We start from the raw sequence: 15,983 nt of genomic DNA, 5'->3' as shown, positions 1-15,983 counted from the left end.
GTTCTAGGCGGGTCTTGACGTATTGCAGTTCCGTATCACTTTGCCAAATGATTTCAGTTATTTCAATAGGTCCTACAGCCTACAACCGCAAAAGAACCAAAACCTACAATGACACCGACCAAATAAATAAATATAGTAAACAAGATTAAAACATTAAATTATTGTCATGGTTTTTGCCACAAAATACGTTTTATTGTGTCCTGAAAGCACATACTCTCTCCCTCTCTCTTTCGAACATATACGTATATACACGTAACGTACTGTATAGTACGGACTCACACTCGCACAGAAACGTCTTGTCAGCGCTGCTCTTACAAATTAATCAGTAAAATAGTTTAGCAATTTAAAACCTATATGACATTTCTCACCAGCAAGGTAATAACTGTGCGGTTTCTGAGGTAGATAAACTTATAGTTTCACTATTAGTAGACACACTGCTGTCATGAGAGACTCACAGACTCAGGTAGGCTAATTCACATATGCTTATTCTCTCCCTCTTTCTCTCTCTCTCTCTCTCTCTCAAGGCTCAAGTCTCTGTTACTAGTTCTGAAATGACGTTTTGGAATTAGCAACGAAGGCTTGGGATGAGATGCGTAAGAAATTAGTCCCAAACACGAGTGTTTTAAGGACAAAAACCTGACAAATGTCTTAAAATACACCATCGAAACAGTGTCTTGATGTGCGGTAACCGTAGTATAAGCGGAATAATTGACTCCAGGCCGTTGAATTCTTAGAAAATAATGCACACCCGAGGTGTAATGGCCACTCTGCTTCACGTCGTGACCGCATTACCACCTTGGGTGTGCATTATTTTCTAAGAATTCAACAGCCCATCATCAGGTATTTTGTGTGTATATATATATATATATATGTATATGTATATATATATATATGTAGCTAAGCCTAGTATTTGTCTTCAAGTCATAGCCAGTACTGTCTTAATAGCCTGTGTGTAGCACTTTTATAACATCTTTTATATACATGGGATTTTGGCCAAATGAGGGAAGAAAACAGCACCCACGTAGCTACAATAAACTTAATAAAATCGTGATGAAATCGTAATGCGATACACTTACTGGCCTAGATGCGGCTATTCTAATGACGGACAAAACATTCAAAATTTGCTGGTCAAAACCCTTGTAACTCCATTGGAGTTTGATTTTAGTAAAATGTTAATAATATAAGGACACATGCAAATGTCTGACCATATATAAAGCCACAATGTCAACTTTGACAGTTGTATTATTTTAAAAATACAGTGTTTTCCATTTCCTGAAAAGTAGTGGTTTTGGGCATACAAGGTTTCCAGCCTACAGCGACAATATTTTAAGTCTACCAAAGCCTTATGACAGTAATGAACAGACAAAAATCTAAGCAGCTGTCCCCTCTAATCTTGATTTGTGTCAATGAAAGTAAAACTGAACTGCAGCAGCTGAGCAAAAAATGTAGGTTTTACAAGAGATACGTGAGCAAAATTGGTTCAAAGTTTTTCAGCAGTTTATGAATGAGTGTCTTGTTAAAGACAACGGTCATACTGTAACTGTGTGCATGTAGAGCAAAATGAGCGTGTCATTTCAGTGAGGGACATGAAGCCGACTGCTGGAAACAACGCTCATTAGCGCTGCTCCTCAGAGCTCCAGGGCAAAGTAGTGATCTGTGTTTTCTTACGCTGCAAAACTTGATCTCTCCCTAAACGTCTTTTTCTAAGAATGCTCTGAGTAAATAATTTATGCTTATGGAAATTCAGTCCCCCTTTTCTAGGTGCTAAACTTAAGCAATATAAAAGAGACAGTGCACCAAGTCTGATCAGCACAGTAAGGTAATTTCTATCAGTGCCACTGGGATCAGTTTGACTCCGCTCCAATCAGTGAGCAAGTCCCAGCACACTGCTGCCAGGGACCCAACAGATGCTTTTATCTGATCATCCCTCATTATGGTGTTGGGATGTGTGGATGGATGTATGTATGTGTATGCGTTTGTAAGGCCAAATGATAGATGCTGTCATTGTGTCTGGTTCCTATTCGCAAAGCAATGGTGTTAATTAATTTGCTCTGATGAATGTTAGCACTTGTGTAATTAAATCTGTAATTTTGACAGTAGCGGACGGATGTACAGATATTCTTTGCACTGGTTAAATGAACTAAGAATAAACACACTCTGAATTAGGCAACTATTTGTCACCCACACAAACCTCACTATGAGGCACTTTTGAGATGTGCTGTGTTTTGAAACATTGTAAATACTGCTGTGAGGCTTCTGTGAAGATATTTTGACAATAGAAATGTTTAAGCCTGCAGTAAGACATGTGATTTTGAGGCAGTATGTTTGTTGTCTCAGTTTATGCATGATTCACATGCATGGGTTGCAAAGTAGCAATCAATCAAATTATGTCCCTTTGCTGCTGAAAAGAGATTCTGGCATTTTTATTATCTGTTCGAGTCAAACTGGACATAGCTCTGTTTTTTTTTTTTTTTTTTTTTTAAACATCTTCCCCAAATGAACGTCTCATGGGTACAGTTCTTGTGAAGGTCACTAAGGTAACAGTCCACCAGTATCTGTGGACTCTTAAGTCGAGCCTATTAATAATTTGTACAACTAATGGACGGGTCAGTGACATGACACTTTAGTCTGAATCAATTAACTTACAGTCAAAAATACATTCAAATGTGATTCATACATACAATGGCTTGACTATATGATGAGCATGTTTTGAAAGTTTTAGATTTTTTTTAAAGGCTAAATGTTAGTGTGATACAATACTGTACTGTTATAATGAAGATGCCACAACTGCTTCTACTTGTTAATATTTGTGATTCTGGACCACAAAACCAGTCTTAAGGATCAATGGAATTGCTGAATAAATAAGCTTTCCATTGATGTATGGCTTGTTAGGATAGGACAATATTTGGCCGAGATACAACTATTTGAAAATTTGAAAATGCAAAAAAAAAAAAAAAAAATATTGAGAAAATTGCCTTTAAAGTTGTCCAAATGAAGTCCTTAGCAATACATATCCACTCACAAAAATACATTTTGATATATTTATGGTAGGAAATTTACAAAATATCTTCATGGAACATAATCTTTACTTAATATCATAATGATTTTTGCCATAAAAGAAAAAACGATTATTTTGACCCATACAATGGATTGTTGGCTATTGCTAGTGCGACTTATGACTGGTTTTGTGGTCCAGGGTCACATTTGAAAAACGTTTGGTCTGCTAAGTCAGAAAATTATATAATATCAGATCATTTGATTTTTTAAGAAAAGGCAAGGTTAATTCAGTTTGTAAAATGTCATGTGCTGCGACTCTCCAAAAACATATTTATTTTATAATTAATTATTTTAATTTTTTTTAAATAATTTTTTATATTAATTATAAAAAATGTTAAAAAAAAAAAAAGATCCATTGGCAATATTGTAAAGTTGTGTGAAGCACATCTCACGCAGAAGTTGCCAAGCAGCTTTCTTTTGGTCAACACCAAAAATTCATGTGACCAACTTGAACATGAACAAACTCTGTGAGTGGATTTTTTTACAACTTTCACGCAAAAGTTAGGATTACATAGATTCTTATCAAAAAGGCTAGATTTCGCCCCCACAAACTTTCGCAGAGGAACTGTAAATGTGACAGCACCTTAAAGTTACAATGAAAAGGAAGTAGCAACAGATCCTTTCTTCCATATTGTGATGTACATGAGTGTAACATATTATTGAAAAAGAGAAAAATGTAGGGCAGAGACTTGGCAGTTGATTTTGAGATGTGGGCGTTGCACACAAAAAACAGAGGCAAGAGGAATCCTTTAAGAATGAAGAAGAATCCTTTAAGAGGACTAAATGATTGGAGAAGTCCTGCATGTGTCACCAGGCCAGAGAGACTATTGTTTCACCGGAAGGTCCAGTTATAACATTTTTATTAGTAATGTCCCAATAAGGCAGCATCCATTTATGATTTTAAAGGGGACCTATAATGCCCTTTTTACAAGATGTAATATAAGTCTCTGGTGCCCCCCGAATGTGTCTGTGAAGTATCAGCTCAAAATACCCCACACATCTTTTATTATAGCTTGTCAAATTTGGATGAGAGTTAAAAGGCGCTGTTTTTCTGTGTGTCCCTTTAAATGCAAATGAGCTGCTGCTCCCAGCCAGCTTTCCAAAAGAGGGCGGAGCTTTAACAGCTCACGCTTCGTTTGCTCAACTACATCAACAAAGCTGGAGAATCTTATGCAGCCAAAATGACGATTGTTATTAACAGTGTTCAGCCTTACATTGATCAATCCAGATTCACACACTGATGGAGAGACTCAGGAAGAAGTTACAACATTTAGAATGCAACTGGGTGTTTCTGAATGGTTAGTGGATACATTTTGTAGTTGCTGTGGAGTTGATTCAACTCAGTGACTAGCACTGTAACAACACTCTACTACAACAACTCTTCCTCTTCTCTAAAGCAACCCAACATGGCCTCGCCCCCTTTGTTGCATGTTCTTGGGAGCAGGGTTTATGTTAATTTTAGGGTTAGTGATGTCACTAACCCAGGAAGAAGCTCATTGTAGTCCCTACCAGCAGTTTGTTGTAGTCCTTAATAAGCAAATTCTTTAGAAGAAAATATCTCCCTTTGCATTTAACTGTGTCGTAACTTTGCAGATGTTGTTTATGCTCTAACAGCAACATTACACACTAACTAAATATAATCAAATACACTGCATATGTTGTTTTTATTGCATACTGTTTTATAATATACTGCAATACACTGAGGTGCAAATAGTACCTATTTGCAACTATTTACGCTTAGTGCAAAGAAAATACCACTAAATAGCATCTATAGCTGCAAAGAAAATACTTTTTGTTGCTATTTACACTTACACTTTACAGTCACTGCCAAAACTATATTTGTCAGGGTTATGTTTGGTATCTTTGTGTTTTCATTCCTACATCTTTGTTCCTTGTGTTTCATTTCAGTTTTCCTTAATTACTCTCTGTTAGTTTACTTAGTTACTGATTAACCACACTGTGTCTTGTTTAGTCTATCTACGTCTTGTTTAGTCTTTATATCTACGTCCGTCAAGCATTTTATATTGAACCATAGACAGTGTGACAATATTGTTGTCTTATTTATCATCGACCTGGGTGTTTATATAATTTTTAGTTTCAGAATTATTTCATAAGTCAGGGAGATTTGCTACTGCTAATGTGAGCATGTGTTGTATCCTGCAGGGGGAGCTGCTGAGCCCATGTCGCTGTAGTGGTTCTGTTCGCTGCACTCATGAGCCCTGTCTTATAAAGTGGATTAGTGAGAGAGGATCCTGGAGCTGCGAACTCTGCTACTACAAATACCAGGTCATCGCCATCAGCACCAAGAACCCGCTTCAGGTAACTGGTAACTTCAGGTAGCTTGCCTGAGCTTTCTGTGGACTTAGTACAACAAAATACAAGGTATTATTATACTGGACACAATACTATGACACCATTATTACCATCATTGTTTTTTGTTTGTTTGTTTTTGTTTTATATGTTCCATTGTAATTCCGTGTACCCTGATGAAATATTACTCAAGTAAAAGTAATCCATTTCAATTTAAATAGTAAAGTATATGTTTTAAAAGTACAAAACTGATCTATATGATTTTATTTATTTATTTGACATACTCCTGCTCAGAATACCTATTTAAAGAGAGAGAGATCTAATGCCCCAGCCACACAGATTTAAATAGGTTAGAGCTTAGTCTGACATTATTATGAATTTTGTAGAAGTCAGCGCTCCCTAGGATCATATTACTCCCGGTTCGAGGCTTTGATTTCAGACAAGACCAATTCAGTGATTTGTTAACTTGAGTTATTGAATCAGTAGTTGTAGTTCATTGAAAAGTATTGGCTCTACGTGAAGAAAGATTTGTTATCATGCTTTGAAATGTAGTGAAGAAAAAGAAATCCATAAAATGAAAAAACACTAAAGTCCAAATAAGAAAATGTACTTACATGTGTAACGGAGTAAAACACAAAACCATGCAGGTATTCTTTGGAGTGCACTACATGGCCAAAACAGTATGCAGCTTGTGGGTTTTAAAATAGAGGAGGCACACTAAATTCTAGAGTTCGGGGATCCCCTGCTGAGGATTATTATTATTATTATTATTATTAGCTTAACTCATTTAAATTGGCTTTTTGCTCACTTATAGACAGAAAATTTAAAGAAAATGACACAGATACAAGATAATACAAATATAACTCACCTAAGCAAACATACATCCTTCCTTAAATGTCTGTGTTAAAAGAGCGTGTTGGGCCGTTTATTAAAGCTGGCTGCTGTAGCCTATATATTTCCAATTCCAGTCTTCCTTTATTTTTAATTTGTAGACTGTTTGAATGATAGCTTGGTAAATTTGTTGGCGATCAAATATTCAATATCGCTACTCTCCATAATTAAGATACTTGATACATTAACAGTTGACGTTAGCAGTTCAAACTATCACGTTATTCACGTAATTTACATCTCTTCGATGATTGGTTGATATACCAAGGGAGGCTAGCCTCCCCTGCGATGCATTTTTTCTCAACTCACCTAAGCGCTGAATGTAAAACACTTGAAGGTGATTGGCAAATTTTTTACCAAATGAGGCACAAGACAGAGCCCGGCTCTGGATGTGCCTCCCTCTCCCCTTCTCTGGTCACCGTGATTTTGCCAAGTAAGATATGTTCCTGGATCAACATATTTTGTTGATCCTGGAACAACATTCCAGTCTGAAAATTTAGTCTTAACCCTATTCCTACCCCTAGACCTAATCCTACCCATAACGTATCCCTAAAATCAGAGGGGAAAGATTGGTGAATAAGCCTAGACTTGACATAAACAGTAAACTTGTCCCTCAAATCTGATTGGTTGATTGGAATGTAGTTCCAGGATCCACAAAGATGTTGATCCAGGAACATGTCTTACTTGGCAAAATCACAGTGACCCCCTTCTCTATACCCTGCGGTTGTAATGACGTCGGCAGATTCAACACGTTCATGAAAGAACAGTGATGCCTTCGATTTCAGTAACATGTTATGGTGTTACAGCGGTGAAATTACAAACAAAAAATACACATTCTGAGACATGAAATGAAATGAATTACTGGGAATTTTATTAACATTAAATCATCCTTCTTCCATTTTCTCCTCAAAATTTTGTATAGGCTGTGCCTCCCTTGCCTCCCCTGATGAGCCGCCATTGCCGAACACAACACCCAAATGTGTTTGTTGAGCAAAACCAGAGACAATTCATTTCATATAACCATGGGCATTAATAAGGCATCAATCCTCCCTTCCACTCTTCTGGCAAGGCTTTCCACTATATTTCAAAACATGGTTGCAGGGAACATTGCTCTCATTTAGACTCCAGAGCGTCAGTGAGGTCAGACACTGATTTTATACGATGGGGCTTGGCTCACAGTCATCCCGAAGGTGTTCAATGAGTTTCATGTTGGCATTTTGTGAAGGCCAGCCAAGTTCCTCCACACCAGAGTCAGTAAATCATTTCTTTATAGATGCTGCTTTGTGCAGAGAGCATTGCTAAGTTGGAAAAGAAAACATTGTTTGCCCCATTGTTTGGACATTACATGGCTTTAAACTTGATGGAAATAGAAAACACATTCATTAGAAGGTGACGTTCACATACTTTGGCCATATAGTGCACCTTGGCATACCATGTATTATATATGAATATGGTAGTCATTCAGCACCAGAAAATAGCCATCTGATACCATCAGTGTGTTATTGTACCACCATAATACTGAGAGCATCAGCAGTGTGTTATTTTATTCCTTTCATATTGTGTCAGCTCATATGATTCATTTGCTTGTCTGGGTTCAAAGCGTCTGCTCTCACTGATTTTACTTTTTATCTTTTTATTTTCTTTTGATCTGACCTTCAGATGATAAATAGGACATTTTCTTCTTTGTTTTAGTTATTTTAATGGTGTAATACAGAACTTTGGCCTCTCTATCTGCATCTGTAGTTGAGACATAAAATTACAGAAAAAACTTCTTTTTTTTAAGTTTGTCTGAGCAAGTAGACAGACCATATTTTAGTTTATGAAAATAATGTAAATCTGCAAGAATTAATTATTCTGATGTTTTCTTGCCAAATCCATCCCAACTGCTCGAAATATAAATCATTATTGCAAGCTTAACATAGTGAATTTAGTTAAGGCAAGAACAGAGTTTTTGTTTTTTTATGTACTTGCTCAATAATGGAATTTTATTCATTTTCATCTCAAAGATCTTCCATAGTGAACTTTTAAAATAATAATACGAATAATAAAACAAAAAATAATAACCACTATCATTAAAAAGATTGGGGTCGGTAAGATTTTTTAAAAATATATTTTTGTTTCTTCTGCCCACCAATGCTGCATTTATTTAATCAAAAATACAGTAAAAACAATAATATTGTGAAATATTAATATCTAGATAAATTTAATGCCTCCTTGCTAAATACATTTTCTTCACAAAAATCTTACAGACCTCAAACTTTTGAAAGATTTGCAAACTTTTGATACCCCTGCATCAATCTAATGCCTCGTTTCCACCGAGCGGTATGGTAAAGTACAGTTCAGTACGGTATGCAGTGCCGTTTCCATTGTCAGAAGTAGTGAATGGTACCCTAATTCCGAACCGTACCGTACCACTTTTTTGAGACCCTTCCCTTCCACTTATTTTTTCTGTTTACTATTTTGCAGTGTCTTGTTTTTCATGTGTGTACTGTAATGTCTTCATCCTTTTTTGTTTTGTTTTTTTGTTTGTTTCCCCAGTGGCAGGCCATCTCTTTGACAGTGATAGAGAAAGTACAGATAGCTGCAGCTGTTCTGGGTTCCCTGTTCCTGATAGCCAGTATCTCCTGGCTGGTGTGGTCCTCCCTCAGCCCCTCGGCCAAGTGGCAACGGCAGGACCTTCTCTTCCAGATCTGTTATGCCATGTATGGCTTCATGGACCTGGTTTGCATTGGTAGGTCATTGGATGCTCAATAACTGCAGCCACCTAGCTCAGAAAAACCAATGATGTGCTTTTACATGTTTGCTTGTTTACCTGTCTGAGACTGTCAGACACTGTCTGTGAGGGAAAAAACAACCTTTGAGTACATTGTGACTGTAGTGACCACCCTGCTAACCAAAATCTATTGGAACCAGTGAAACAAGCTGAAAAAAGACATACTGATGAATTACAAGCCCTTTTTCCTCTAAAAACACACGAAAATAAATTTAGAACTGAAAGGATTGTGTTTTTCATGCAAGCTACAGGGAGTCATGAGTAATTGCTGCATTTCACTTAATATCATGCATTTTTATGTATCTACTGAATAAAATGCCTAACAATAGAAATGGAAAGGCTGAAAGATTGAGAACTGGAAATTGATTCCTGCATAGATGCCATTCAAACTCACATTGTGAAATTCACATTCAAATTGGCCACAGTATACTGGATGTCACACTATGAATATGGACAGTTTTAAAACTATTAAATTTTAAGTGACTTAAACTATTGGACTAGCAATGCAAGCTTAAACTTGGGCTATATTTAAGAATGAAACTCTATTTTACCAATTACTGCTCAGGACTGATCACCGCTACTATTTTTTTTTTAGCAAGTAGAATGTGAATCACAACACAGTACACAACAATAACCGTTTCAAGCAGTAGTTTCCTGCATAGTTGTCACATGACCTTAAGAAGTTGGAGAGCAAGACCGACTTGATTATTTCATTTCATTCACAATGCTTCATGGGAGTGGTCGGCCTGCCTTGAAAGTTTTATGCAGAATCATTAAAAATCTATTTCTCTATTGGGTAAAGTAATGGAATTTTTACTTCTAGTACTCCACTGCTGCTCTCTGTTCCAAATGGTACTTTCATTACCAGTGGTGGACGAAGTACACAAATTAAGTACTTGAGTAAATGTACAGATATTAAAATATTACTCCAGTAAAAGTATAAAGTACTCAATTTGACTTAGTAAAAGTACAAAAAGTAAAAGTACAAAAGTACTTGATTTTTAATGTTAAAGTCCCCATGTGGTGAAAATCAAGTTTTTAATGTTGTTTATATATCTATATGGTGTTTTTACTATGCTTTAAGACAAATCATGTGCAAATTCATGTCAACACATTTCTGAGTATTTTCTGTTTAAAACTGCAGTGATCTAAAGACAGTTTAAAAAACATAGTTTGAAATCGCTGGTGTTTGTGACATCACAAACTACCTTGTAACCAATCACGTCAACGTGCCGGCTGGTTTTAGCATATCATTAACCATGACCGCTCTGAAGCAAGGGAGTATCAGGGTAGATTTAGCAATATGGTGGGTGTATGATTAATATTACAATGTTATGATGAACTATATGCCTTTCTCCAATGATGTTCTAAGGTGTTCAAAGCATTTCTAAGGATACAGATTTTTAGAAGACAGCTGTCTGACTCGCAAACAGGAACATGGTTTGTAATAATAGCAACACATTATTAGCAGCTGTATGATAATGTAGTGAAGCAAAAGGCTAATCATATTAATTACCGCCATGTGTCCGATGTAAAAAGCGATACCACTGTTCTGCTTTTACTTAATAAGTTAACCGAGTGGATCTCTGAGCTTGTGCGAGTGAGTGGAGGCGTGACTAATTAGCATATTCATAGATCCATGTATATTAAATGAAGCAAGGGTGTAAAGTTACATTCCGGCTACTTTAAGGCATGAAGACATTTTTTTCACAGGAATTTTTTTTTTTTTTTAATATTTCACTTTGGTGATCAAAGATGATAGACTGGGTAAACCCAGCCTGATCTGCCGGCGATTTGATTTCGCCCGGCAACTCAGTCTGGAAACCCGTACATTCATTTCTGCTGCATCTGTTACACTTTTGCGGGAACCAATCACAGACTGGCTTATCCACCTTGCTCGCTATTGGCGGGTACAGATCTCTTTCCATGGCTCTGGGCGGGTATAACAAGATGACGTCTCTCGCACGACCGTCAGTCCAATTCCTTTTAACCTCTCAATGATGCTAAATGACTTCTTTAGTTTAGCAAACAAATCGCTCGACTGGGTGTAAATGCCACTCAATTTCATGTTTTTTGCACAACCTGCAAAAATCGCTCGATGCCATTGCTGCTTCTGCAAACCGCTGATCAATGCTACAAACCAATACAAACTAAACCTGTCTGGAGTTTTCGCGTCGCTCTGCAAAAGTACGTCACCCGGATCGTTGATCTGATTGGTTGAAGGACTATCCAATTGCGTGAATAATGCTCGTTGATCACGCCTCTTGTGCAGTAGGAAATACATACAGACTCCCCAGACCAATGTTCAATTTTAAATTGAGCCTGGTCTGGTGATAGCCAGACAACAAAGATGAGTTTTAAGAGATAAAATATTTGACTACAGGGGGACTTTAAGTATTAAAAGTAAAAAGTACTAGATACGCAGATAGAGCTTACAGGTCAGCCTGACATTTTTATGAATTATTATGAATTGTCAAGTTGCCAACACTAGTTTCACATTTATCTGCAAGTAAGAAAACATTTTATTTTATAACCATAACTTGTCAAACTACTAATAATTACTGATAATTCAAGTGTGCAAACAGGTAAAAATAACAAAATATATCATGTAATATTTAAAAATGAAGAAATGTTTGTAAATGTTTTGTCAAATATACAATATAAAAACAGATATCACATACTGTCACGAATACGACCTCTGTGGCTCCCTCTGATCGCCACCTGAGGGCACCATCTCCTGAATACTAACCATCCCCGGACTACATTACCCACATTCCTTTGCTCTCTTGATTAGCCCACCACCTGATCCATATCATCCTGGACTATAAAAGACTCATACATCCACTGCCAGTCGCGAAGTCTTGTTTTGCCCCGGCCAACAATTCTGAGCGTTATTTCCCTGTGTTAGTTTCTCTTGTGTATGACCCTGGACTGTTCTGATTATTCTGATTCTGCCCGCTGCCTGCCTTGTGAACTGTTTGCCTGCCTTCTGGATTACCCTACTCTGTCTGCCGCCAGCCCTGACCCTCTGCCTGTCCCCGATTCCGAGTTTGTCTTGCCTCTTATACTGCCTCTGCCATTGTTTGACCCCTGCCTGTACGACTACGATTTTCTAATAAAGCTGCACATGGATTATTCTGAGTCTGCTCCGTTACAGAAGACTTCGCCAGACCAAGATCCAGCGGCTTTACACCGTCTGTCGACTGAACTCTCTACTCAGGCAAGTGTTTTAGCTGTCCACCAACAGCAACTAACTCGTCTTACCTCTATCACAGAAGAGCTGGTCAAAACTCTACAGAGTATGCGCGCCCCGCCAGTAGACGCCAGTCCGCCATCAACCACGCCACCCACGGCGTCTGTCACACCTGTCACGACCACTAGCAGTCCCCGTCTAGCCTTCCCAGAGAAGTATGATGGTTCACCCGCTCGTTGCAAGGGCTTCCTGCTGCAATGCTCACTGTTCCTGACTCAACAACCGGCTCTGTACCCCAATGATGTGAGTCGCATTGCGTTCGTCTGCTCTTTACTCACCGGGAGGGCTTTGGAATGGGCTACCACGGTGTGGAATAGTGGCCAGTCCTCGTTCACATCATTCAAGGAGTTTCTACGGCACTTCCGTGAGGTGTTTGAGCATGCTGAGGGCGGAAAGGAGGCTGGTGAGTTGCTTTTGGCTCTTCGTCAGGGCAGACAAACTGCTGCGGATTATGCTCTGACATTTCGCACACTCGCAGCACAAACCTCATGGGTTGATGACACCCTTAAACTACTCTTCCGAAAGGGACTTAACTCTGAGTTACAGTCGGAGCTGGCATGCCGAGATGAGGGGCGCTTGCTCAACAGCTTCATTAAATTAGCCATCCGGGTTGATAACCTAATCCGCTCACGCCGCCCAGCCCGTCATGCCGCGACTACATCCATACCTCTACCCACACCAACCGCAGCGGAGACTGAACCTATGCAGATCGGCTCTACTCACCTGTCTTCTGAGGAACGAGAAAGGCGTTTGCAACAGAGGCTGTGCCTTTACTGCGGTCAGCCCGGCCACATGAGATCATCGTGCCCCACTCGTCCTCCCAGTCGATCTTCATCTATGGTGAGTCCTACTTCAACCTCGCCTACCATTGAAATTCCGGCAGAACTTTTGTTTAATGATGAATCCATACACACGTTAGCCATGATCGACTCTGGAGCAGCAGGCAATTTCATGGACCTTAATTTCGCCAAGTCTAAAGATATTCCGCTAATACCTTGTAATTCTGTGTTATCAGTGGCAGCGTTAGACGGACGCCCCCTGGGGACTGGACAGGTGAAATTAACCACCGATGACGTCATCCTACAAGTCGGCTCACTGCATAAAGAGACCATACGTTTTTTTATCATCGATTCCCCACAAAAGCCAATCATCCTCGGACTACCATGGCTGCGCAAACACAACCCACAGATCTCCTGGGCTGAAAACCAGATAATTCACTGGTCCGAGGAGTGCCACAAAACCTGTATCCGGTCCCCCACGCGTCCACACACTCACGAATCCCCGTCTGTCGGTGACCAACTACCCAATGAATATTCAGACCTCTCAGTTGCATTCAGCAGGACCCAGGCAGCCCAATTACCACCTCATCGTCCCAGTGACTGTGCCATCGATCTTCTTCCTGGTTCCACGCCACCCAGGGGCCGTATCTTCCCACTGTCACAACCGGAATCAGAAGCTATGCAGCGTTACATCGAGGAGGAACTAGCAAAGGGCTTCATTCGTCCATCCACCTCTCCTGCATCCGCCGGGTTCTTTTTCGTAAAGAAGAAGGATGGAGGTTTAAGACCCTGTATTGACTACCGTGGTCTCAACGAAGTAACAGTAAAATTCCGCTACCCTCTGCCTCTGGTTCCCGCAGCTCTTGAACAACTCCGATCAGCCCGCTTCTTCACAAAACTGGACCTCCGAAGTGCGTACAATCTCATCCGCATCAGGGAGGGGGACGAGTGGAAGACAGCCTTCTCAACCACCACTGGGCACTATGAATATCGGGTCATGCCGTTCGGCCTGGTCAACAGTCCGTCCGTCTTTCAAGCCTTCATAAATGATGTATTCCGAGACATGCTCAACAAGTGGGTTATAGTATACATTGATGATATCCTTATCTACTCTAACACCCTCACGGAACACATCCAGCAGGTCCGCGCTGTTCTCCAACGACTCATCGATCATCACCTATACGCCAAGCTTGAGAAATGTGAGTTCCATCAGACCTCCACTTCCTTTCTGGGATACATTATCAGTGCGGAGGGGGTGGCCATGGATGACAAGAAGGTTCAGGCAGTGCTGAGATGGCCGTTGCCGTCAAACGTTAAGGAACTTCAGCGCTTTCTGGGATTTGCTAATTTCTATCGCCGGTTCATCAGAAACTTCAGTCTGGTCGCCGCTCCGCTCACTTCAATGATAAAGAAGGGAACCTCAAGACTCGTCTGGTCCGGTGTCGCTTCAGAAGCTTTCCAGAATCTGAAACAGTTGTTTACCACCGCTCCCATCCTTCACCATCCCGATCCTGAACGCGAGTTCATTGTAGAGGTAGATGCCTCCAACACGGGCATTGGGGCTATACTCTCCCAACGGCATGGCAGTCCTCCCAAAATGTTTCCCTGTGCCTATTACTCACGTAAACTAAATCCCGCCGAGCAGAACTATGATGTGGGAGATCGAGAACTTCTGGCTATCAAGTCTGCATTAGAACAATGGCGACACTGGCTGGAGGGAAGTAAGCACCCTTTCACTGTACTGACCGACCACCGCAATCTGGAATACCTGCGAGCCGCTAAGCGGCTTAACCACCGCCAAGCTCGATGGGCACTGTTCTTTACTCGTTTCGTTTTCACTGTGACCTATCCAAGAATGTCAAAGCTGATGCTTTATCACGCCAGTTCGAATCTTCTCTTTCACCACCCACCAAGGAACCCATTCTCCCTTCGTCCATCGTCCTGGCACCTATACAATGGGACATCATGACCGAGATTAACAACGCTCAACTCACAGATCCGTCACCAGCTGAATGTCCTGCGTCACTCACCTATGTACTTGCACCTCTGCGTCAGCGAGTCCTACACATGATACACACCTCACCCAGTGCTGGCCATCCCGGAATCACCGCCACTGCTCAACTGGTTAGTAACCGTTTCTGGTGGCCTTCTCTGCAATCAGATGCCATTCAGTACATTCAGAACTGTCACATATGTCAAACCACAAAATCACCCCGACAACTGCCTGCCGGTCTTCTTCAGCCACTGCCCATACCACAACGCCCATGGTCACATATCACCATAGACTTTGTCACGGACTTACCCAACTCTCAGGGTTTCACCACCATCCTCACTGTAGTGGATCGCTTCTCAAAGGCCTGTCGGTTCATTCCTCTGCCTAAATTACCATCCGCCCTAGAGGCCGCTGAACAGCTGTGCAACCAAGTATTCCGGTTCTATGGTCTCCCGGAGGACATTGTTTCTGATAGAGGACCCCAGTTCACTTCACGCCTGTGGGCAGCCTTCTTCCAGAGGTTGAATGTCAACATCAGCCTGACTTCGGGCTATCATCCAGAGGCCAATGGCCAGGCAGAGAGAATGAACCAGGAGCTCATCCGTTACCTCCGCTCTTACTGTCACCAGAATCAGACCGATTGGAGTCGGTATCTGTTCTGGGCCGAATATGCTCAGAACTCGCTCCTGAAACCAGCTACGGGACTCACACCCTTCAAGTGTATCCTGGGATACCAGCCACCTCTGTTCCCTTGGTCAGGCGACCCCACCGATCTCCCCGCTGTGGACAGCTGGCTCCGCAGAAGCAAGGCAGTCTGGAATGAGGCTCACGTTCACCTTCAAAGAGCAGTCAGACGTCAGAAGGAACAAGCTGACCGAACTCGTCGTCCAGCCCCTGGGTATCGTCCTGGCCAGTGGGTCTGGCTTTCCA

At 40.7% G+C, this 15,983-nt stretch overlaps 1 protein-coding gene across 2 annotated transcripts in view; it reads left to right on the top strand.

Annotated features, from left to right (window-relative positions):
- marchf4l (membrane-associated ring finger (C3HC4) 4, like) overlaps positions 1-15,983 on the top strand; it is a 52,240-nt gene that overhangs the window by 23,843 nt on the left and 12,414 nt on the right. For both annotated transcript variants that reach the window (XM_048197104.1, XM_048197106.1), the window contains 2 exons: positions 5,221-5,376; positions 8,794-8,986. In XM_048197104.1, coding sequence (XP_048053061.1) covers positions 5,221-5,376; positions 8,794-8,986 — 349 coding nt within the window. The remainder of the gene's footprint in view (positions 1-5,220; positions 5,377-8,793; positions 8,987-15,983) is intronic.

This window comes from Megalobrama amblycephala, linkage group LG7 (assembly GCF_018812025.1).
Source record: "Megalobrama amblycephala isolate DHTTF-2021 linkage group LG7, ASM1881202v1, whole genome shotgun sequence".
Taxonomy (NCBI): domain Eukaryota; kingdom Metazoa; phylum Chordata; class Actinopteri; order Cypriniformes; family Xenocyprididae; genus Megalobrama; species Megalobrama amblycephala.
This window is presented reverse-complemented; position numbering and strand designations above follow the sequence as displayed.